Genomic DNA, 25,793 nt, shown 5'->3' with positions numbered 1-25,793 from the left:
AGGCAGACAGCTCTACTACTTATTGCTGCTTACCCTTGGACAACCTGTAGAGCCTCTGAGTCTCAGGTTTCTTCTCTATAAAGTGGGTACAGCAAACACACTTTGGGGAGTGTGCATTCTAAGACAGAGCAGGTCCTGAGTCACATCCTTCCACCCATCTCTCTTCCACCTCCCTCTCTGGTTTGTCTGTTGCACGTTCATTAGACACTAACGCTGCTTCTACACTTGAGGAAAGTTTGGCTCCCTTATATTCTGTTCTAGTCTGTTCTGTAACTGTTTTGCGCCTACTACACGGGAGACACAGCACCGGGCACAGAGGGCCCGGATCTCAGGGAATGAGACTGAAGGCAGAGAAATCCATCTCAAGTGGGCAATGGTAGAAGGGCTGAGGCGAGGAGCTAGCTGTGAGAACTAGGCTTTAAGCGGTAGGAGCTCTCCTCCTTCAGCTTGTCTCCCTCTCCTGGCCTTCTGCCAGAGCCAACAGGTGCTTCTTGTCACTTCCTATCGCACAGCCCGCGCCCTGCAGGACACCCATGGAGGGTCCCATCCCTCCAGTGGTGGAGAGCCTCTGCTCCCAGCTCACACGCAAGCAGGTGGATATGCCCAGAGCCGTGTGACTGTGCCCACCTTTCCTGACTCTGCAACCATGCGTTCAACAGACTGTGAGCCAAGACCGGGCACTGAGGACAAAACAGAGAATAACAGGTCTGCCCTCCAGGAGCTCACCGGCACACCTTGCTCTCCACAGCGTCTGATGTTCTCCTCATTTGGGAGAGGACAGAGGAGAGGTGGGTAACACTGGACACCTTTCCAGAATGTTATCATCTCTCTATCCCAAGTAACAATGACTTCACTAGCACAGTTACACTAACAAGCCATTCTCCCCTCTCCCACCCTGACCAAGAGAAATGAGAAGCAAACAGAACTATAAATACACACACACACACACACACACACACACACACACACACACACACACACACTTCTCTCACACCCCGTATATACCAGGTATCTCACATACATTAATCCTCACAGCAATCCTGCAAAGTGGAATTCTCCCCATTACGGAGATGAGGGGGGACATGGGAGCTCACACGGAGATGGAGCTGGTGTGAACCGAGGTTGTGTGCCTGCAGAGTCCGTGCTCTTTCTACAGCCCTAGGCTGCCTCTGTCGGCTCAGCCTGCCACCCTGCTAGCTAGCTCCAGCCCCTCCTTCATCGGGACTGTGTTCTTTCCCGTATTTAGATTCCCTGCAATCTTCTTGTTTGTGCTGGTCACAGAGGGAGCCAACCTCTCTCCCAGACCAGCGAAAGCAGCAGTGCCAGCATCCTAGGCACCACCTCGGACTCTGTGATTAGCGTGTCTTAATTACACCCAGGCTGGAGCAGTTCCGGGATCAAGTATCTGGTGCGGCTGCAAAGCATGCAGGTTTGCCGTTACATTTTCTCTCTCCGTCTCTGACTCCAGCCCCGTTTACTCCCCACCCCCTCTGCTGGCTGGCAGCCCACCTCCTCAGCTGTCCTTGGTTCTGTCTCGTTGCACATCACGTTCAGGCCTACTGCTGCCACCTCAGGCAGCTGAGCCAGTCAAGCTCAATTCAGAAAACAGTGCTCGAGTCTCTGCCGAGTACCAGGCACTGCTCTGGGTGCTGCAAATAGGCAGGAAACAAAAAGAAAACGCAGGGGTCTTGCCCTTCAGAAGCTGAGTCAGAGGCTGGGAGACAAGTAGCCTGGAACAGAAATCACCAACAGAAGGCAGGCAGTGATGGGTTTGTAACAGGATCCTAAAATATCAGAGGAGGAGGGAACCTTGATCTTCTGTTTTCACCCCTCCATTTTTCAGATGGGGAGCTAAAGCCCAGAGAAGGGCAATTAGAACAAATATCAGATAATAACAATGAACATTTCTAAAACCCTTACTAGGAGCTAAGCACTGCTCTATGTGCTTTATATATATTAACTCCTAGAAGGTAGTTGCTACTGCCCTCCCATGGAGGGGTTAAGTACCTTGTCCAAGTTCACACAACTAGTAAGTGGAAGCCTGTATTGAACTCAGGCAGTCGGGCCCTCCCGACACTTGCCCTCCTACCTGGAGGAATAATGAGGAAACTTCTTGAAGGAATTACTCATAGGCCTAATCATAAAAACAGTGACCCTTGGTTATCCAAAACCAATTAAGGGGAAACCTCAACCAGTCAGGAGGTTAGCTTCATCTGGGAGTTCCTGAGTGCCACGGAATACAAGGCAGTGGGGGGCAGTGAGCAGAGCCCCATATTTCCAAAGAAAGAGGAAAGAACTTGGAATAAGAGATTTATTCAGAGAAACAAGAGCAGCCCAGTCCTCTTCCCCTTTTATGTCTGGCTTTCTACACATGATGTCCCTGGTCTGTAAAATCTTTAATATCCTCAAATGCCACTGCCTGGGGCAGGGAGGCCAGCTTAGGTACCTTAAAAAGACACTCAATGATGTGGATAGAAATTTTTAGAAAAGGGGCTTCTAGTAAAGCCCTGGGCAATCAAAGACTTCCATTTCCTAGAATCTCCCCCAACATGTACACACACGCGCGCACACACACACACACACACACACACAGAGGCACCCTGGCCTTTGATTAATCCAAAGTCCTCTCTAACTCTGCCACAGGAGTTTCAGAACATACATAGTTCTCAGTATACTCATTACTTACCAATCACTGCCAGATTATGCTCTGAGCCACAGGAGACCTATAAAAAGAAAAAAAAAGGTATATTAGAGAAAGAAAATTCCTTGTCCAAGGAAAAGTGCTTGACTTTTTCTCATCTGCTCACTGTCCCTTTCACCCTCCAGCCTCATAAAGAACATGACATGTACTCTCATACCTCTGGGCCTTGGCACGTGTGGGTCCTCTGTTTGGGATGCCCTCTCCTCGACTGCCTAGAAAACTTCCATTCATCCTTTAAAGGCTCAACGTGTCCCCTGAGACTCCTTTGCTTCTAGGCAGACCCAAATACTCCCTTCATGATGCAACTTATCTGTACCCCATCATAGCAGTTCTCTTGTTGCCTTTTACACTTGCTCCTGTCTCTTCACTGGACTGCATGTGTCTTGAGAACAGGCCTGAGTCTCATTCACCTCTGGACTGTACAAGGTCTGGGACTCAGTTAACATCTGCTAAGGGAGAGAATGAATGAAAAAACCAAGTACATAAAAGAAAAAATACCTACTACATTAGAGACAAAGAATCATTTGAGGCCCTGAATCTAGTGTTTTCACCCAGCAAGCAGCACTTCCTGCCTTTCAGTCTACTCGTCCCAGCCGCAGCCAGGAGGAAGTAAGTGGGAATATAAAAGCATAAGTGCTTCCCCAGGTACTAATTAAAAGAAACTGTGGACTCTGGAGAAGCATCCTGTGACCTTTATCAGGATGCTCACTTTAGCTCCTGGCAAGAGGAAGGCTTCAGGTCCCCATGAAACATCAGTGCTGCAAGGGCCCTGGATCATCTAGTCCAATCTTTCTACATTGTGAGGAGACAACAGAGGCTTGGTAAGAGGAAAGAACTTGCCTCAGGTGCCGGAGCAAGCGTCCGTCAAAACAAGGACTAGAGCATCCCCGATTCTCCGGAGGCTCATGCTGGTTCCTTTCTTGAGGCTGTAGCTTCTCACCCCTTCCCAGTGAAAACCACTTGGAAGTGATATTCAAAGGTCACTAGCATGGGCCCCTGACAGTCAAGGTAACAGGTTCAAAAGGCATTTGAGTATCGGAGGCCTAATAACACACTGGTAGGTGAGAAGGGTCAGCAAAGCTTCTGAGACTTTTGTCTTTGTAAAAGCTGTGTGCTCCTGATCTCAGCTTCTGGAGGAAACAGAGATGCCCGCACTTAGGTGAACTCCCTGACAGTGTCTGGCAAAGAAGCACCTACATATTTTGCCCCAGTCAGTATTTCCAGGTGTCTAGTCTCTGCATTCCCTTGAGGCAGGCTCAGTGACTGGTATCTGAGGGGTTCCACCATCCCCCGCCCAGGGCCATAAACACAGCACAAGTTCTATGTGCTTCCTGGTGACACTGAGGCTGTGTCCCGAGGTTCTGTCAGAGGAAGCTGCTTAGGTTGAGGAATTGGAAAATACTTAGATGTCTAGCAACAGGGGAATGCTTATGTAAATTACGGTGGAGACATCTGATGAACTATTACATAGCCTTGAAAAATAATGCTTACAATAAAGAAAAAAGCTCATGATATCCTATGAACTGAAAAATCACAGGAAAACTGTATATGTAATAGGATCTCGACTCTATAATAAAACACGAACAAAAGACTGGAAGAAGATACATCAAAAGTTCATAGTGATAGCCTCGGGGCTAGGAATGAGGTATGCGTTATAAATACGGTTTTTCCTTTTGCTTTTTCTATGCTCTCTAAATTTCATACAGTAATCTTATAATCAGAAAAAATTACTAAAAATAAATATAATGTACCTACTACAAAGGAGAAATAAATAAATATGGCTATAAAATAAATATGCCATAAAATCTGATATGTTCTGAAGTTGTGGGGAAAAAGATTTGAAGGAAATATAACTAATAACAATGGTAGTTGCATCGTAATGGTAGGATTATAAGACACTTTTTCTTCTCGTCTCTGTTTTTCAAACAGTCTTTAACTGTGATGGTAGCAGTAGTGGTGGGAGAAGCAATAACAACAGGATTTAAAGTCACCATATATTGAGGATGTATAAAACCCAAGTAGCATTACAAGGCCCTCTGTAAACATAATCTTATCTTAATCATCCCAACAATCTTTTCAGGGAGGTCTGACTGGGCTCATTTTAGAGATAAGAAAACTGAGGCCCATACTGCATTAAATAACTTTCTTGGCTAGCTAGTGGCAGCAGAACTAACACCCAGGTCTGCCTGATCTCCAAGCTGATGTTCTGTACTGCTAGATGTTACCTTTGTTTTTTAAAAATAAAGTTATTTCATTTTACAGACTGCAGACAGAGAAAGGGCCCACCTCTGACTGCCAGGGTTCCCCCTGGGGCGGCGGACTACAGAGCTGACCAACCCGGAGGACCAGGGGCTTGCAGAAACAAGCCCCTGACAAATGCCAGTATCAGGCAGTAGGTGCTGCCCTGAATTAATGAGTGAGGCCCTGATGAATGGAGTTTGTCAAGGCAATGTAGAGCTGGAAGCTCAAAGCTCCCCACTGCTTCTTGCTGTCTGTGCACTGGCATACAGGTCAGGAGACTGAACACCACAGGCCACAAAATCCCAGGGCTACACTCCTTCAACAAGATCGTATCAATGACCATTTGCTTCATATTGCTCCTGTCAGCATCTACCCACTACCCAGCTGCAGGCAGCTTTCTAGAAGACTCTGTTAACAATGGCAGCATGACCAGGAGAAAGAGGTTCAGAGCCAGGAAGCCAGGTGAGTCCTAGGTCCTCTGCTTTCTGGCTTTGAGACGTTTGGCAAGATATTTAACTGCTCGGGCCTCAGTGTTCTCAGGTGTAACAAGTAGATAATAGCGTCACCCTGTCTGCCTCACAGAATTGCCAGAGGACAAACGAGACTATCCATCCCATTGCAGCCATTTGTCTCACTTTCTTTACATATAAATCTGAATGTCATGCCCCTATTCAAAGCCCTTCACTGGCTCCCCGTGCTGGCTTTCAAGGCCCGCATGAGTAGGTCCCTCTTTAGCTCTCTGGCTTCACTTCTCTCTGCTACTCATGAACCCTCAACCCAAATAACATACTCCCTTTTTTTTCCATTCACACTACATTACATTTTCTCTAACAACATAAGGCAATTTCAGGCTTTTACGAACGCTATTTTCCTTGACTTGAATTCCCTCTCTCCCACTGTCTACCCAGTTAAATCCTTTAAGATTGCCCAAACATCACCTCCTGGAAAAGACTTCCCTGACTCTGGAAGCAGACCCATCTGCTCCGCCCTACCTACTCCCACGGCACTACGCATCGCGGCCTTATCCCACAGGAGACATCTCTTTACAAAGTGCGCCTGTGTGAAGCACCTCTGTCCCTCAGGCGTCCAGCAGAGTGCCTCCCCAGGAATGTCTCTGTCACACAGCCCAAGCAGACAGGGCATGGAGTTGGGGGGGGCGGTAGGGGTAAAAAGATGAGGGGGCCCAGAGGGGTGAGATGATCCCAAAACAAGTGTAAGGAGTGGTGTTGGCCACTATAGTCCAATGGAAGCCAGGTGCTGAGATGCACAGTGACGGCAGGAAGGCACCGGGTGCAACAAGAACAGTGTTGAGGTGATGGGAGCCTGAAAAGCGATAGTAGGATTGTTTCAGGGACTCCCGCCTATGGCAAAGCGCAGCAGACCAGCAAAGGAGGTCAGTCCTGAGAGATGGGAGCCCCACTACAGAGGAAGTAGGGTCCAGCTGGCCGACTGGGGCCTTCAGGAGAAGGGGGCACACCTCCCCACAGGTGAGGGGACCAAAAGTGGCTGTGGAAACCTGTCCTGACTCGGTGCTGCTCAAGCACTACAGGGGTCTGCTCTGTTCAGGCCCCGCAGCCACAGGACGCAGAGCCGCAGGAAACAATTTCCAAACCCCCAGCTGCCACGGGGCCAAGATCTCCCGGCGAGCCTCCTGCCAGGCTAGACTCCGTCAGTTCTTGTGAAGAGCGTCGCAACTCCTCCGGGGCCTGGATACCACTAAGGACAGCTGGACTGGGATGAACTGACTGGTGGTAGGTGCCCAGGGAATACTCGCTTCGGCAGCACTAAGACGAAAATCGGAACGATATGACAGTAGATGCCCAGAGAATATATGCTGAATGCATTAATGGGTTAAACGAATGAATAACTAAATGAATAAGCAAAAACTGGATGAATGTGAACACACCTGCCAAATGCTACATGTGAGTACTCTAGCTCCGGACACCACTGTTGTACCACTTCTAAAAACAGGTGACTGTCCCTTACTGAGTGCTTATGGCCAGCCACCTGACTGCTTTGCCTGTATTATTTACTTATGCCAACGCGAGCAGATAGGTTCTTTTGTTACAACTGTTTTTACAACCGGGGCGATTGGGGTTCAGAGAGTACAGTAACTTGCCCAGTCTCTTCCAGCTAGTGGAGGTGCAGGATTCTATGATCTTTCAGATTCAACTTTTCTGTCCTCCCCACAGTTGGCAAACAGGATGGAAATAAACCACACCCACCCAGTTCCAGTTCCTTATATCTGGAAACCATGTGCCTATTAGCAAGGGATCTTAAGCTGGGGCAGCCCTAGACTTACAAAGCGCAGACATCTTCCTGGGGCTCGGAGGGCCCACCTGCGGACCAATCAAGAAGCTGCTCCAGAGCTTTTTCTTTGGGGGAAATGGCTGTAAAGTGGCAACAAAGCTTCGCCCCTGCCCTCCCTAGCAGGTAACTCTGACAGACTGTTCAACTCTGAACGTGGGGGGCGGGGGGGCAAGCAGGGAAGGTGTGTGTGACCAGGACTCAGGGGGAAGTAGCACTGAGATCCCCAGGAGAGGATGCGGGGCGCCTGGGCCAGTCCCGTGCCACCGGCCAGGAACCACCCACCTCTTCCTAGGAATAGCACCCCCCGGGCAGCCCTGGGACCAGCCGGAGCACAGCCACAACAGCCTGCGGGGCCTTCTGATTGGTTCCCGCCCTGTGCCAATGGGCCCGTGTGCCCCGCGGATGCCATGGCAACCAGGCGCCTGGCGGAGGCGGGCCATTCCCGGGGACTCGGAGGAGGGATTCGAAGCCTGGGCTCTGCGCCGCCGCCAGAGTCTTTGGCAGGCACCACCGCCCGGAGGAGAAGCATGTTGGGAGCAGCTCCAGAAAGGCAGCCTCCCTATGGCGGGGGTTAACAGGGAAGGGAATGGGTGCCTCAGTGCAGCCTTTGCTAGAACTCCGCCCAAACCCAGTTGCCGTGTGTGTACAACTCTGAGGCGACAACTGGAATTTCTAAACCTGTTAGAAAAGCAGGCTGGAAGGGCTGGGCATGTTTTACAGGCAAACTGCAGTCCTGTCAGCCAATGGAGTTTTACCCTGAGGCTCAGAAATAGCCCCAAATGGAGGTCATCGAGGCAGGAGACAAGTAGCACAGTTGCTTGCTTTTGGAAGTACCCAGCCTTGTTGCAAAGATACTTCTAACTCCTTTGTGAGGCTTCAACTTTTAACTGAAGCCTAGATGTCAAAGGAGGCCAAAAAATAAGAGGCTCCATCTGTCCTCCAACTCCAGGTCCCATTGATTGGGTTCCCAAAGAACCCATTTTCCCTGTAAAGCCAATTCCTTTCTTTCAAAGTACATTTTATACGTAAGAGGCTTAAAGTAGGTTCTACTACTTCCTCAGAGAGATTGGGATGGGGAGGGAGGGAGCTAAAATTTGGTAAATGCCTGGATGTCAGGCATATGGCATCATAGAATTTCACTCTACCTGCACAGGCTCACATCCTCACAGCTACTCTGGGAAGTGGGAATCTGCGTCCCTACTCAACAGGTCAGCAAACTCAGAAGAGCTAAGTCACTTGTCCCAAGTCACAAGGGGCTACACACCCAAGTCAGCCTTGATCCAAAGCCTCTGAGCTTCACCACCATACATACTGTCCCTCCTCTTCTGATACTGGTATCAGATCACCCCCATCACTGAGGCTCAAACTCTCAAGTGGCAGCTCTATCTCCTACTCTGTCTCCATCCTGTTAGTTCTGCCCTCTCAAAGACTCTCAAATCAATGTCCTGATCTCCAGCTGCTCCATCTTCAGTCCTTTTCACTCCAGCCTGGATTTTTTTTTTTTTTTTAAGATTTATTTTATTTGGGGCGCCTGGGTGGCTCAGTCGTTAAGCGTCTGCCTTTGGCTCAGGTCATGATCCCAGGGTCCTGGGATCGAGCCCCACATCGGGCTTGATCTCAGGGTCCTGGGATCCAGCTCCGCATCGGGCTCCTTGCTCAGCAGGAAGCCTGCTTCTCCCTCTCCCACTCCTCCTGCTTGTGTTCCCTCTCTCGCTGTGTCTCTGTCAAATAAATAAAATCTTTAAATATATATATATATTTATTTTATTTATTTTAGAGAGAAAGAGAGAGCACGGGAGCAGGGGCAGAAGAGGGAGAGAATTCTCAAGCAGACTTGCCACTGAGCATGGAGCCCCAATGTGGGGCTCGGTGCCAGGACCCTGAGATCATGACCTGAGCCAAAACCGAGAGTCGGACACTCAACCGACGGAGCCACCCAGGCACCCCCCATCCTGGACTCTTTTAAGAGCCACCTAAATGACTCCAAGCTTTTTTCTGTCATGTCATAATCTGATTTTTTTTTTTTAATTTGGAAGTTGTCATAGTCTCAAAGACTCCTAACAACTTCCTACCAAACCTGATCTTTCTCTCTCCTTTGCTACATAGAAACCTACTAGCCCATCAACACACGTAGCTTCTCTGTCCCTGGGAAATCTGTTTCCCCACTTTTGTACCTTTATTTGCACCATTCTCCCTTCTCCATATCATTATGAACCCGACTAAGCCTACATGACTCAGTTCCAAACCCCCTGCCTTGAGGAAGCCTCCCAGATCTTCTCTCAAACCCTACCACTTGCCTTGGCTAAAGTTTCCTTTTGTCAACTCTCCTTCGTCCACTATTAATAATTTGGGCCCAGTCGGTGCAGGGTAGCAGTTATAGAACCAGAAGACCTGGATGTGAGTCCTGGCCCTGCCACTTCCTGGTCACGTAGCCTTGGGCAAATCTCTTTGCCTCTCTGGACTTCAGTTCCCTCATCTTTAAAACTGAATAGTAACAACCAAATAGATCTCATACATACTAAAACCCGTTCATGCCCCCCCCAACTACAGAATAAAATTTACTTTGAGCTTGACACTGTTCTGCAGCTATGTGTCCACAATATATAAAAATATATGATTTGGGAGCATATAAAAGGAACTGGCACGGGTTCATTTCCCTTTTCAACAGAGTTCCTCCATTGGCAAAAAAAGGAGAGGGTTTAAGAAATGTCTGCTGAATTCAAATATAATATACACAATTAAACTAGCAGACACTCAGAAATGCTTGCTTTCCCCACTTAAAGGGAATTCCTTTCTCCTAAGTTGCCATGTTGATACAGGAACTCCTGTTTCCTGTGGCCAACCTAACCGGTGTGGATGGACTATGGATGGACACCTGTCTCAGAGGAGGTTAGTGTATAGATTGGCTGTAGCCTGTGAAGTGGCCTAATGGGAAAACTCTGCCTGTAAGGGGTGATAGGGAGTAAGTCCTCTAGTTGGTAGCTGGAGCAGTGGCTGGAAGAAACAGACACAAGGTTAATAGAAGGAGCAGTTACAGGTAGAAGAGCCAGACAGCAGGAGCAGTCAAAGTAGAGAAGAGTAGCTAAGTCACTAGAATGTGAGATTCCTTGATTCTACTGCTGAGGGCATAAGAAGGTCTAAGTTTTTGAGGTGGCTTGTGTTCTATTTGACCTTCTAGTTGTTCTTTTATGAGATATTCACTTTGCCTATTTTCCCTACTTATACCCATTCTTACAATTCTAAAGTAACCTAAGACTACCTCTGATCCTTACTAAAAGCACCTAATGCAACAATGCATCTAGACTTCAGAAAAGGCACACCATTAAGTTACTTACACCCTTGAGAACAGCATGGAACCATGTGAGCCAAACAACCAACCTCAAATACAGGCAATTAATAGAATCAGGCCAGTTAAACATCCTATAGCATCTTTCTCAAAAACAACTGAACTCTTGCCTAGTTATAGCCAAGACTGGCTGAAATTTAAAAAGACTGCCAATTCCAAGTGCTGGTGAGGATGTGGAATAACTGGAAAACCCTTACACTGCTAGCAGGAATATAAATTCAACAACTGCTTTGAAAAACTATTTGGCATTACCTACCAAAGCTAAACATAGGTTGATATAGATAGATATATAGATGCCAGGAGACCCAGGTACCCAAAATGAATGATTACTTCGTTCCATCCAAAGACATGTATAAAAATGTTCATAGCAGTTTTATTCATAATAAAATAAAAACATAAAACTAACCAAATATTCATCATCAGTAGAATGGATAAAATATATTCAGAATACTTTATAACAATGGGGGAAAAACTGCTATTCACAACATGGATAAATCTTCAAGAATCTTGGTGAACAAAAAAAAACAGACACAGAAGGATAAACAGTGTGTGACTCTACTTACATGAAGCTCAAAAATAGGCAAAACTTATTTCAAATAAATAATATAACTGTTCTGAAGAGGGAAAAAGTAACCAATCCTAGTAACTTTTTTTAAAAAGATTTATTTTTTTAAAGATTTTATTTAGTTAGTTGAGAGAGGAAGAGAGAGATCAGGAGCAGCAGGGAAGGGTAGAGGGAGAAGAAGACTCCCCACTGAGCAGGCACCCTGACATGGGACTCGATCCCAGGAGCCTGGGGTCATGACCTGAGCTGAAGGCAGATGCTTAACCGACTGAGCCACCCAGGCGCCACTATTTATTTTATTTTAGAGAGAGAAAGAGAGCGTGTGTGTGTGTGCGTGTGAGTGAGCAGGAAGGAGGGGCAAACGGAGAGGGAGAGAATCCCAAGCAGACTCCCCACTAAGCACGAAGTCCCATGGGGCGTGAGAGGCCTCAATCCCAGGACCCTGAGATCATGACCTCAGCTGAAATCAAGAGTCAGATGCTTAACTGACTGAGCCACCCAGGTGCACCCCCTAGTAACTTTTAAACAAGTTCTTTGACTTTCTTCCATCTAAAAACAAAACAAAACAAAACAAAAAACTGTAAAAAAAAAATCTTTAACTTTACTTAGTGGATTCATTTTTTTTCCCATAGTAGTATACATGTATCAACTCTGAAAGTATTTTGTATGTATTGTAGGACTGTGCAACTGAGGAAAATATTTTGTAAGTATTGTAGGACGGTGCAACTGAGGAAAAATTTGCCTTAATGACTCTGGGAGCCAGAGTTTTCACTATAGACAAAGGAAACGCAAATATGGAATAAGGGATAGCAAAGAGGAACACTGTGGACATTGGATTTGAATGAGAGGCATCAGTGTGAACTCATAGTTTCACACACACATACACACACACAGGATGAGTTCAACCAATATGCAATTTCCTAGAAACAATGACACCCCAGCAGCAATAAGTTCTCTTGGTGACCAATTTTGGCTTTTAAATACTATTTGACTAAGAGGAATCGGAGCTCCTTGGAGAAATGGCTGATTCTAGGATTGGGACAGGGAAAGAACAATTGGAGCCCAGAACATCTATTTGTGCCAGGAAGGAAGGAACTGATCAAAAGATGACAGGGAAATATCAAAAGGATACCAGGTTTTCCTGAAGGGTTTTCCACTGGCTAAATCAGGGAGAATTTGAATATCAGAACGAATAATGACAGTAGTAGATTATGACTCACTGAATAAAATAAAAATTCGTAAGTACTTCCTGAATAATAAATAAATAGGGGAACAGGAAAAGCTCTTCCTTAGAGTACGATGTCAAAAGTAATAAATGTAAAAGGAATAATTTGGAAAGAAAATAATTTTGCAATAATAGTAGTTAATTCAAGCAAGAATCATGAATGCATGTTGAAATTACTGGGCAAATGTCTAAAGAGGAACAGAATACTTACATAGTTTCAGAGTATCTCTTCACAGATCTTTTTTTTTTTTTAAGATTTTATTTATTTATTTGACAGAGAGAGACACAGCGAGAGAGGGAACACAAGCAGGGGGAGTGGGAGAGGGAGAAGCAGGCTCCCCGCGGAGCAGGGAGCCCAATGCGGGGCTGGATCCCAGGACCCCGGGATCATGACCTGAGCCAAAGGCAGACGCTTAAGACTGAGCCACCCAGGTGCCCTCATTTCTTAATTACAAAGGAGAAATGGTAACTCCATAGCAGAGAAAGGAGGCAGACACCACCTTACCCAAGCGATCTAAGTCAGCATCACTAAGAATGGGATAAACTGGGGTGCCTGGGTGGCTCAGTTGGTTAAGCGACTGCTTTCGGCTCAGGTCATGATCCTGGAGTCCCGGGATCGAGTCCCACATCGGGCTCCCTGCTCGGCGGGGAGTCTGCTTCTCCCTCTGACCCTCTTCCCTCTCGTGCTCTCTATCTCTCATTCTCTCTCTCTCAAATAAATAAATAAATAAAATCTTTAAAAAAAAAAAGCTATACATTTCCCTATAAATGCTTCTTAAAAAAAAAAAAAAAGAATGGGATAAACTGACATCAGGTGCCTCTTCGCGCAATGCATTAAAGACACAACATCACTTATTTAGCATTCCTGCCCAAAGTGCCTATGTGAAATGCAATCATGAGGGAAAATCAGATAAAACCAAATTGAGGGCCATTATACAAAACAACTGTCCTGTACTCTTAAAAAATATCAATGTCATAAACGATAAAGACAAGCTATTCCAGATTAAAAAGACATGACAACTAAATGCAGTATATGATCCTGGGTTGGATCCCAGATCAAAGTGAAAAACTGCCATCAAAGATATCATTGAGACAATTGGAGAAACATGATTAGATAACACTATCTATCAACATTAAATCTTCAGAAAAGAGACAGAGGACACGAATGCACACATGGGATAAACTGTCACTCGAACCAATGTTCCTTCAGCAAGAAACCCACAGGCACACGGAGAATTAAACCTCGTCCTCAGCCTCCGTCACACTGAGGGAGTCCGAGAAATGGTCTGGGTCCTAGCTCTGAACTTAGCTCTGGCCTGGAATGCTGCAGCAAGCTTCCCTGGTGCTCCTCTCCTCTCCAGTCTCTCCCTGTTCTTCCTACAGTACACGAAGACTCTTTTGCCCCACATTGCCCAAGCCCAAATTCCTTTGTCTAGTACTGAAGAACCTCCATGGTCTGGACCTAGGGTGGTCCTCCAGCCTCTGTCCCGAGTAGAATCATCCACAAATACTTCCGCGCCTCTTCAGACCCCCAGCACAGTATCCTACCACCCCACTCCTCATCATGCTGGGCTCATGTTGCCCCCGTGGGGCAGCGAACCTTCACCATTCATCCTCGGGAAGGAGGGAGAGAGGAGAAAAGGAGAATGAAAGGGACTGCTAACATTTATTAACTACTAAGTCCCATTCTAGGCAGTTTATATGAATTAACTCATTATGCCTTCATTTGATAAATTAACCGAGGAACAGAGTGGTTAAACATTTTGACTAAAAACATATCGCTAAGAAGTGGCCAGGCCACATCAGAAGTAATTACTCCCTCCTCTGGACTCTGCTACAGAAATAGCACTTATTTCTCCTATTATTAAGTGGTTCACGTGTTTGTCTCTTCCCAGATTACACAGATTATAACTTTCTTAAGCATGAGGACTGTGTCTCATTAATCTCTTTGCTCAGTGGCTCACACAGTACCCTGCACATAGTAGGTCCCGATCACATGTTTGTTGAAGTCACTCATCCATGTACCTCCCTCCCACAGCTCTTGGTTCTGAGTCCAGCACACAGTAAGTACTCAGGAAATGCTAGATGAATGACACTGGATTTATCCTTGAACTTCCTCAGCTACTTAACAGAGTCTCTGTAAGTAACAGCTGAATTCAGAAACTAGATCATTCTTCAGATGTTCAGAATTTGAGTCAGTGGATACACAGAACTGCCTCCCAGGACAAGACAGGTAGATACCACAAGGCCTGCGGAAAAGCCCTGGGTGATCCCCCAGGGTGGGAACAATAACAAAGCGAACCCCCTAGTGTGTGAAGGGAGATAGCACAGTCCCTCCTATCTTGATTCTATCTCCAATAAGAGTAACAGTAAAAAACACCCGGACCCTGAGCCATTTGTACACAAGGCCCAAGAATGCTCCCCTTTGCTGCAGCTACACAGCAGAGCCTGCTGGGCCATTGCCAGGCATGGGGCAGGAGCACCTGAACGTGGCCCCGACCAAGAGGCCAGGTGAGGCTCCTCACAGAATGGATCACTTTTGCTTTTTTTTGATTAAAATAAAACAAAAAATCTAGAGGCCCATATTCTAAAGCGTTATTCTTTCTGGGATTAAAAAGTCAAGAATGCAGATAAGATGTGACAGAGACCAAAGCTTATCATAACAAGTGTGTGCGCTATAACCACGAGCACGGCACTACTGATGACGATCGTATCTGCTGCAACTGGGGCTGCGTGACCCAGCCGGCCGCACCTCCTTCCCAAGTGCCGCCCCACAAGTCAGCAGTCTGATGAGTGCTGCTGGCCTGTCCCCAGGGGCAGCCTGCTAGAACCCCACCCCCCCCCCCGCCTTCACTCCAGTTCCCGGCTGAGTGACCATCTTGATCACGATGTGACTCTGCAACTTGTCTGGTTCAAGAAAAAGTTGAGGGTTATCAGGTTCTGTGCTAGGCTACACACACAAAATAATTTTTAAATAAAGTTTATTCATATTTTTTCAGATTATAAAAGTAATTCACAGTATTGGCAAAAAGCTTACAATGAGGAAAACTTTAAAACACCTATAATCCCACCACCTACTATTAACACATGGTGTGTTTCCTTCCGATCTTTTCCTTACCAATATTGGTGTATTAATAAAATATATGTAATTTCAGAAACACAGTTGGGGTCATGCTGTATATTCAGTTTTATTTTATCATGATTTTTGCACTTAATGTTGTTTCCTATGTCATTACTTTTATTGAAATTGTGATTTTAAGGCTTTAGAGCAACATAGAAATGTACCCTAAACCCTAATTTCATTATTTCCCTACTGTTGGATACTCAGATTGCTTTCAATATTTTGCCATTATAAATTGTGTTGTGATGAACATTCTGGAACAAAAATCTTTGCCTACATCTCTGATTATTTCGTTGGCATAAATTTTCTAAAGTAGAATTATTGAAAAAAGGACTGTAAACCTCTTTAAGGCACTTACAGGATTCAGGCAGTACATTTTATTAGGGTCACTGACAAAATAGATCACAACCAGCAGAAAAAGAACAAAATGAGGAAAGGGTAACAATATGGAAGTAATAATATTGGCTAACATATATTGGATATCTATGTGACAGGGAAGGTGCTTAAGAGCTTTGCATGCATTAGCTCATGTAATCTGTGAATTAATCCTATAAAGTATGCATAGATAAGGAAACCAAGGTTCAGAGACATTAACTGGTCCAACATCACAGTTAGTAGGTGGCATAGCTGAATTTCAATCCAATTACGCGTGCGATTCCAAGAGAGTACACTAACTGTTCTGCTGCAATGTGTCATGTAAAAAGTAAAGGGGGAAAATGAGTGTTTTCAATCTGGAAACGAGAAACCTTGGATGGTACAAGGGCCACAGCACAGGGAGAAGGGGAATCAGATTGCAGAATGAGATGGCAGAATGAGGATCAATGGATAGAAATGTTTAAAATGTCAAAATACACCTTAATATCAGAAAGGCCATTCTAAAAACGAAAGTCTACCAACAATGGAAAGGCTGTCTCCAGGTGGGCCAAATTTAGTCATACAGACCCTTTAAAAACAGAGTTTTCGCCAACCGATGGCAGAAGAATCCAGCAAGATTTGAAGCACAACAAGAATCAGAGGCACTGTAGCTGGTTTTGAAGACAGAGGGCCTGTATGCAAGGACTGGGGAGCATCACCTAATTGCTGAGAGCAACCTCCGGCCAACAACCGGCAAGGAAACGGGCCCTTGGTCTTATAACCAATGAGCTGAATGAATTTACAAGCAGATTCTTCTCAGAGTCTCCAGATAAGAATCCAACTCAGCTGATGTGTTGATTTGGGCTTTGTGAGATCCTACCTGGCTTAGCCCACCCAGACTTCTGACCTACAGAACTATGAGCTAACAAAGAGATGCTATTTGAAGCCACTAAGTTTGTGGTAATTGATGCAGCAAGAGAAAACTAATACATAGGTAAATGGATAAACAAACTGCAGTATATCATATACTGGAACACTACTCAATAAAAAGGAACCATCTACTGATACACATAACATGGATGAATCTCAAACACAGTGCACTGAATGAAAGAAACCAGACACAAAGAAAGTACATACTATATGATTCCATTAATATGAAACTCTAGGAAAAACAAATCTGATTTATAGTGATAGAAAGCAGACAGACAAATCTAATTTATAGTATACAAAGGCTGGGGTCGGGGTGGGTGGGTGGACTGGTCCCATCTCCTTCCCATCTGACTTTTCGGCCTCACCTGCCCCCTCACCAGCACTGGAGTGAAGGAGGCCCGTTCACTTCTTTCCCTGCCACTCTAACAAGACAGAAGGCCCCGTTAGCCCCTAATGTGGGTAAGGTGTTCTATCGAAAGCACAATCTGAAACCTTAAAACACACATTCCAAAAGGGAGTAATCAAGTTTTCAAAAAAGCTATGCCACAGGGGCGCCTGGGTGGCTCCGTGGGTTAAGCGTCTGCCTTCGGCTCAGGTCATGACCCCAGCGTCCTGGGATCGAGTCCCACCTCAGACTCCCTGCTCAAGTGGAGCCTGCCTCTCCCTCTCCCACTCCCCCTGCTTATTCTCTCTCTCTCTCAAATAAATAAGCTATGCCACAGATTTCTCTTGTCAAGTTCCTTTTAACAATGTGTCCCATTTATAGAGGGGCCATACTGAGAGAGTTGAATATTCCCAATAATTTAACACTTACAAAAAGCATTTTGAATAAGTAGCAGACAGCACTGGCGACGGAGGAACTCGGGAATCTGGCCCCGCCTTCAAGCAAAACAGAGGTCAAATATCTTTGAATGAGCTACTTGCTCCAGCAGCTCCCATGTAAGGCTGTAAACATAAGCTGCCACCCTCTGCCACGAGCTGTAGCAAGGTTCTCAGTCACAGACTGTGAGGAGGCTGCTGCAGAAGCCCAGGGAAAAGCAGGCTTCACCTCTGGTCCTATCGCCTATTCATTCCGCGAACTTGGCCAAATTACTAAGACTGCGTAAGCCTCAATTTCCTCATCTGCATAGCTGGAATTAAAGCAATAACCTCACACGACTATCATGAGGATTGAATTCAATTACCTATATTTAGTACCTTGGACAAAGTAGACACTTCTATGCTAGTTCACTTGCCCCTTCATCTGTCTGGAGATCCGATGGCCCAGGGAAGCAAGAGGGGAAGTGGGAAATTGTTGAAGCGGGGAAGGAATCTTTTTTCCCCAGACCTCTATTATCCTCCATCAAAGAAAAAAAAAAAATTAGAAGAGAAAACCAACTCTCCCAAAATTTTCTGAACTTGAGTCTCCCTAAATGTGTCAGCTATGATAACTTTATGAGCACATACACATTTTTATATTCATCAACTAGCAACAATTTTAGACCTCTATAGGGCACTTTAAAAGCACTGCATTTATTTCCATATTAATCAAAAATGATCCTAAACAATAGCTTTTTTCCCTTTTACAATTGCTGGGGAAATACTGAGTGGCATGGACGCTGCATCAGAAATTCAAAGATAAACAAGGTCCCTTTGAGGGTTTCATTCAACTGGACCATAAAAGGCAGCCGAGAGTTCTCTTACTAAAGAGGAAGGACAGGCAGGCTCAGGAATGGTGACAGCACCGGTGAAGAGCACTGAGCAGAGGTGAAATAAGCAATTTACCAGCACCTGGACAAAACAGAACGAACCACCTACCATTCCCCGCCTGCTCTCCCTCCTGAGCCTCCTCTTTGTGTTAGGGGCTGCCACCGCCATCCTCGTAGTCACCTCAGGGGCACCCCGGAATCCCCCTCCCACTCATCAGTCCTGCCAACCATCAGGTTCTCTAATTCTGCCTCCCTGGTTCTGCCCTTCTTCATCCCCATTGTCACTGTGCTATTTCAGACCCTCAGAACATCTGTGCTGGACAATTGCAATAGCTTCTAATTATTTCCTTTCTCTGTTGTTTCCCTTCTGTCCAGTTCACTGGGTGCCCAAGGTAACCTTTCTAAATCTCAGCTCTGACTAGCGACTCCCCTGCTCAAAACCTGCCGATGGCTCCCCTGTGCCATGAGTCTTTTCACCAGACATTTCAGTCCATCTGTGAGCCAAATACACCTCTCTTTTGCAGCCTGATGGCCTATTGCGTCTGCCCCCAAGAACTCTGTGTTCCAACCAAAGTGGCCCATTCACTGATGATCTCTTGTGCTACCAAGGGTATTTCCCTCTCTGTGCCTCTGTCTACACTAGTCCCCCCTTTCCTATCCTGGCCTCCCAGCTCCTCTGGTCAAATTACTGCCCATCCTTCACACTCAGTGAAGACCTACCTTCTCCATGAAGTCTCCCCTATCTCTTAGCTGGAAGAAATTTCACCATCCTCAGAATTTCTAGAGCACTGTATCTATGCTTCTTAAGACAATGGCATTTTCTTCCATGACAGCTGTGTATGTGCTTGCTCTCTCTGTCCTGCCAGCCTAGAGACTTCTAGCTCCTACGTTCCACTCTACCTCTAGTACCAGGTCCACAGCATCGCAGAAGAGCACATGCTTTTTTCTCAGGGGCCTGTTCCCACATCTGTAATATGAACACAAGTCAACCTAACTCACAGGAAAATCAAGGGATTAAAGAAGATAACATATGCAAATTACTGGCACACTGTAGGGTAGTCACCAAATCCCAAACCCCTTTCTTCCTTTCCACATAGCAGAGTACTTGTTGAACAAACAAAAGCTTACATGCTTTATAGTTTGCAAAGAAAGGTTATTATATTTTTTTCATTGATGGAGGGAGAGAAGGAAGGAAGGAACAAATGAGCAAAGAATCACCAAATAGGTAGGAGACGTGAGTAGCCCAGTCTGACTGGTCTGAACAACTCACACTGGGGTTGGAAGGGTAGATTATGAAGGAGCTGGAATGTTTGAGCCTGGTAGTTTCAGGGAGTTTTAAACTCAAAAGTGGGTGAGTGCTTAGCCTCTACCAGTCTGCATGATGGATGAAGAACTAAGGACCAGGAGCTCACTAAGAGGCCGCTACAGTGGTCGAAGGAAGAGGGCACCACCGCCTGGCTGTGGCTGATGGCAGCCACAAGGGAGCAGACAGGAATGGCTGGATTTGTAAGGCGGGCCCAAATGAGAAAAATGACAGGGTTGGTGAGTGCTGACTGACTGCATGACTGGAGAACTCTCATCAAGCTGAGTCTCAGAGGGCTCCAAGTCTCGATACTTAGGAGGACAGAAGAACACCTGGAGAACCGAAGGATCGCTGGGAGGTGGGGAGGACATGTGGGGAGCAGCACATGCAGGAAGAACACAAGTTAATTTTTTTAGTTTGAGGTCGAAGGCAGGCAGAGATGAGGAGTTAGTGCGTGGTGGTCCTGAGGGACTGAGAAACCACTTTAGAAACAAACCAAAACCTCCTTTTGTACATGAGGGCCTACCAGGACTCACTGAACAAGAATCATGTAGGACCAACTGTCCCATACACTGACTCCAGGAGCTCTCTGAGGAGCAAGACACACAGGGATGTCTGCCTACCCATCAGCCACACCTGCCTGGGAGGAGGTCACTTCTTCTAGGCTGCCCTTCCTTACACTGACAAGACGTAGTACTGAAAAAACAGGTCCCAGGTTGTTTTATGTGCAAAGAGAAATTCAGAGAACTGGTGTCTTCTCCAAAGAAAGGCTTATGTGGACAAAATAAAGTGCATTTCCAGCCTAAAATCTAGCTGTGATTAGTATCCAAAAATTTATGAGCCGGGTAACCTAGGGTTAGCCACTTAAACTCTCTGGGTCTTGGGTGTTCTATTTCTTAAGGGCAATAACAGTATCTCACATGCCAGAAAGAACCAGAAGATTTCAGGAGGTCTCACAGTTCTGAGATCTTCAATTCAGTACTGAGGCTAAATCCTGCCGGTCAGACTCAAATCTCTCAGAACCCCTAGACGGTGACTAGCTGCAGAAGCCTCCTTGGCGTGGAGATGGGGAGAAACCTGGCAAAAGCACAGGGGCAGAGATTCCAACTGCCAGGTCCCTGTCACAAGAAGATATAGCTAGAATATTAAAGCTGGCCCAGGGACAGAAGATAATTAATCTTCCAAGCAATAAAAATATTTAATTCATTCATCTGAGAGAAATGACAAGAGAGAAGACAGATATTTGCTTTTTCGCTCTCTGTTCTGACAAGGTTGCTCTGGATGGATCGTAGAAACGTTTAATGAACATTTAATAGAAGAGCCTGAGATGCAAACAAATAAATGATGATGGGGCCTGGGTGGCAAGCAATGGAAGCTACAACCAGGGCACACATTTCCAGAGCAGAGCTTTGGGAAGAGAAGCTTATCTGCAGTAGTTCAGGTGACAACAGAAGGGAGTAGATGGGGATGGATATGTGGGAAATTGCAGAAGTGGAATCCTAAGATTTGATAACTGGATGGATAGATATGAAAGGAAGGAAGAGGCACATGGAAGCTGCCGAGCTTCCTAACCAGCATCAGAACCAGGAAGTCACCAAAGTAAGTAAGAGGACAGCCACGCGGAGAGAAGGAAAGGGGAGTCTCTAGGTCTTGGGGACAGTGTTAAAGGACCAGACAACAGTCATCAGCAGTGAGCACTACAATCCCTCCTTCACCTCAGCCTTACGGCCTTTGAAGGAATGACCACAAAGCACCAGAGCTGTCAGCCCACATCTGCTCTATGGCCAAAACAGGGGAGCGGGTGTCTGGGGTCAGGAAAGTATATTCAGGGAAGTGTTCAGGGGCTGAGAGTAGCAAAGCGGGGGAAGAGGAGAAAATGTAAGAAGTCCACTGCTTTAGAACCTTTACTGGTTTTGTTTCTCATATACCTTCTTCCTTAGGGAGGGCCAATGAGGGCTCCAAGAAACAGAAAAGCATTTCCAATGCTGGAAATGGGAGCCTGGCCCAGTGGAGCAGGGAAGGGAGTGGTCCTCAGGGAAAGGAGCTTGGGTTCTCCAAGCTGCCCTTGGCAACAGCCAACACGAATGCTTGAAGACTAAGAACCACTCTTAAGCATCCTTGACCAAGGAGGCTATGGGCAGGGGTACGCAAGTTCAGGAAAAGACTATCCAGAGAGCTTCCATGATGCCTGGGCATTCACTGTGCCTGCAGCCCTGCCTTTCGCCTCCCTTTATGTAACCCTGCAAGGAAGAGAGGAGATTTGACAAACTTCAAATTATATTCTCCAGCTTTTCTCTGTCTATTCCAACCACTTCTATGAAATGTTCAGATGATGCTCACTCTGATGACAAGTCCTAGTATGACCCCAAAATGAGAATATATGGAAATTTCTATGAATGTGCCAGCCTCTGAGTAGAAACCTGCCTAAGCATCAAGAAGCATTTCATCTTTCCTTCCCTCCCTTCCCCTCACCCATTTCTTTCTTTCTTTCTGCAAATGCCAACTAGATGCAAGGCCTACTAATTTACAAATGAATATACCTTCCAAGACCAGGGAAATTATTTAAAGGCATTTAAAACCACAGACTCTGACCCAAAATAAAATAAGTAAAATAAAGTGAAATAAAATAAAAGGGAACCTCTGCTTTGAAGAGGTCTGGATCTGATCTGGCCACCTGACTTCCAGGGCCATCAAAGCTTGATTTCACAGCCAGAATGCCTTGTGTCTTCTGAGCATGTTCTTCTGCTCACTCCACTTAGCTCAAGCCACAGACTACTTGACATTTGAATTGTCAACTGTCTTCCAAAGCATGTTGGCTCTGAAGTTGGCTTTGAAAGATCCTGTGCAAATGGTTCACTTGATTAGCAAACTTTGATATGTCTATCAGAAAATGGGTATACATTTCTGCATTTCAATTGTAACGTCAATACTTGGTCTGAAGACAGAATTCCTCATACTGAATTGAGACCATCCAAAAGATTCAGGGAAAATTACTAGGGAGACTGTTTTATTCCCACCCTCTGATTTCTCCTCAAAAAGGAAAGAGATGCTGTACAGAATTTAAATGGTCTAACAAAAGTTGTCTTTAAAGCAAATTTCAGTAAATTTAAGTATACTTCATTGAAAACAATTTTCAGTCAAAATAAGCCCAATTTTCTCACAAAATAACATAAAAGTACAATGGCCTGGATTTCTGCTACACTCAGCTTTTCTGTCTGTGAGAATTTGAGCCCTCGCTCTGAGGCAAGACCCATTCCTACCAAATATTCTTGGGGAGGCAACAGCCCCAAGGAAAAACCAGTTCTGGCCTCATCTGGCTTGGCCTAGGAAGGAAGGGGTATGACTGTCTAGCAGGGATCTGAGTGACCTAGGAATCTGATGCCAGCAGGACCCAGGTTCTCTCCTTAATGGTAATTGATAGGTAGAGACCATTGGGCATCTCTGAGCTCACATGAGAGGAGTCAGAAAGCAGATGACAGGAGTCGAATCTCGAAGGAGGACGTGGATGTTCTGAGAGCCCCTTCTGAAATGAGGACAAGTACATAACTGGCCATAGTGTGGTTAGAATAGCATTGGGCTGGCCTCCGTTTCAGTCTCTTCCTCTTCGTCCCTTCATTTGCCCATCTATAAAACAAGGAGCTTAGATGAACAGGTCCTTAAGGGCCCAGTCAGCTCTAATGTGAGGAAATAGATTCCAGCCCCAGATGACTGGAGAGGTCTCCAGCCTCCACAGGGCAGTCCTGAGACCAGTGGGGTAGGCCACCAGCATCTTCCCCTCATTTATTCCTATCTTGACCCAATTCATTGCTCAAAGCCTAGGACAAATGCCATTGCCTTTAAGAAGCTCCCCCTGACCCTTCTAACAAATCATTCACTCCTCCCTCTAGGAGCTCCTGATTTGTCTTGGTGCTCAGCACTGAGACTTTCAGAGATTAATGCCATATAATTGGGTGGCAATGGAGGGGAGGGGGACTGGAGAGAAACAAATGGAAACGCAACTCTTTCCTCTTCACTGTGTAGAACTCTCAAACCCAGTTCCAGCTCCCTGAAAAACCCAGCTCTGGAGAGGCAAGAGACTCGCTTCATGATTTGGAATACCAATGGGTAAAGATTCCATCTGAACCAATCTTTGGCTTTTTAATTGAGAAAAACGACATTCCTGAGGTTTTCAGGTATAAAAGCTTTGTGGTCTGGAGAGAAATAGAAGGCAAAATGGCCACAGGAACAATCACCTGCAAAGGCGGGGGGGGGGGGGAAGGGGGGCTGCAGTGCAGGGCTGGGGGGGGCGGGGCGCTCAGGGGCTCAGGCTCTAGGAGACAGTGCCATGCCGTGGCCACCTGCCGCCTCTGCGCGGCCTTCCGCAGCCGCTGCAGGTACAAGAGGCTGTTTCCTGACCCAGTTTTCTCCCCAATCTCTATTGAGCTGTTCGCTGGTGATGCTCCTGGCATGCCAATCAGATACTGCAGCCTGCAGTGCAGTTTGCTACAACAAATTCACAGTTCCTAGTAAATTCAGTGGAAAAGTACTGTGTCAAGCAGCCTAATTAAACTGACGTAATTTCCACAGCCATACGCTTTTATCAAATAAGAAAAAAAAAACACTCAGGGGAAAAGGAAAAAGGAAAGAAATTGTGTCTTTCAGAACTTAAGAAATTGGCTGTGGTGGTGATGCATTTGAAGAATGATGCTGCTCAGCATCACTGGAGCCCAGCTGTCCAAGTCTTGGGTCCTGGGTGAGACCTTGGACAATGCTGGCAAGAGCAGGAGGCTACAAGTCTGGTGGCCCTTCTACCCCTCACTCACGCTGTGACCTTGGACAAGCTACTTCCATTCTCCTGGGAAAAGGGGGACTATCAAACTATACTGTCATTAAAACAGCCTGTTCTTTATTCTCCAGACTGTCAAACTGTCAAACTTATGACCAAAAAAAAAAATGTACTTTCATGGGACTAGTGAAACAAGAGCTGAACTAGAGGGCCTCAATTTGGTCCCAGTTCTGCCACTAGCTAATTGTGACATTGGCAAACCATACCACCCCCAGAGACTTCAAAGTCCTCATCTGCAAAATGAGGATGAACTGGATGAACTCTAAGGTCCCTTCCGATGCCAGTGCTCTATTCTATTCCATCAAAGATTAAATTGGTCAGCGTGACCATGGAGAGGACAGTTCCAACCTGGAGCATTTCAATCTACCTACACCAGGCTCCCTTTTCTCTTGATGGGAACTGGTTGCATGTTCTTTCCCACTGTATTTAAAGATTTTCTGTTCTAAAAATGCAAGAGAGATACTTGCCTCCTTCCTCCTTTAGAGGTCACTCAACAAATACGGTCACCTTTTATCTCAGTCCTCCCCAGGAACCACTCTGAAAAGAGGATGGCACTACCGAGGCAGAGGGGGAGCAAGGGTTCCCTAGGTAGACACTTCAGTGACACCTCTTTGTTGACCTGTGGTGCCACTCAGGTTTCCAAATGCAAACTGAAAGAATGCCCTGGACATTGATCAGGCAATGATAAGGGGAAGGTTAACCAAAAAGAGAAGGACCTTGCAGGGAGAATGGGGTATGGGAAGAGAAATGGGTAAACACAGCCAAACCAGGAATCAAACATCAGATTTCTCTTCTCACAGTAGAAAGGGACTGCATGTAGGAGAAGGCAAGGTAGACAAATCTAAGGGTGAGGCAAAACAGCATGCATCCTCTTAACTGGAGGGGTTAAGTTGATCAGCCATCAGCCCTAGAAATCCTACCTTCCTTATATTCTGCAACCATTTACTTCTCTCCTTTATCACTGCCATACCTTCGCTCAAGTTCTCAACGCAGGCCGCAATCACTTCTGACTCTTTTTTTTTTTTTTTGACTCACTTCTTATCTCTGTCTCTCTCCAATCCATCCTTCACCCTGGCATCATAGTGATCTTTCTAAAACACTATTCTAAACAAGTCACACCTCTACTTTAGATGTTTCCATGACCCCTCATCACCTTCAGAACAAACTAAGAGCCCTGCACAGTC

The 25,793-nt window shown here is 45.9% G+C and overlaps 1 protein-coding gene across 7 annotated transcripts in view; it reads right to left on the bottom strand.

Annotated features, from left to right (window-relative positions):
* The window catches only part of SERGEF (secretion regulating guanine nucleotide exchange factor), a 216,591-nt gene that overhangs the window by 79,646 nt on the left and 111,152 nt on the right, over positions 1–25,793 (bottom strand). For all 7 annotated transcript variants that reach the window (XM_028116952.2, XM_028116953.2, XM_028116954.2 and 4 more), the window contains one exon: positions 2,687–2,723. In XM_028116952.2, coding sequence (XP_027972753.1) covers positions 2,687–2,723 — 37 coding nt within the window. The remainder of the gene's footprint in view (positions 1–2,686; positions 2,724–25,793) is intronic.

This window comes from Eumetopias jubatus, unplaced genomic scaffold (assembly GCF_037043125.1).
Source record: "Eumetopias jubatus isolate StellerSeaLion01/CBP00866 unplaced genomic scaffold, mEumJub1_p1.0 scaffold_13, whole genome shotgun sequence".
Classification (NCBI taxonomy): Eukaryota; Metazoa; Chordata; class Mammalia; order Carnivora; family Otariidae; genus Eumetopias; species Eumetopias jubatus.
The sequence above is the reverse complement of the archived record's forward strand: the minus strand, read 5'-3'. Positions and strand labels throughout refer to the sequence as shown.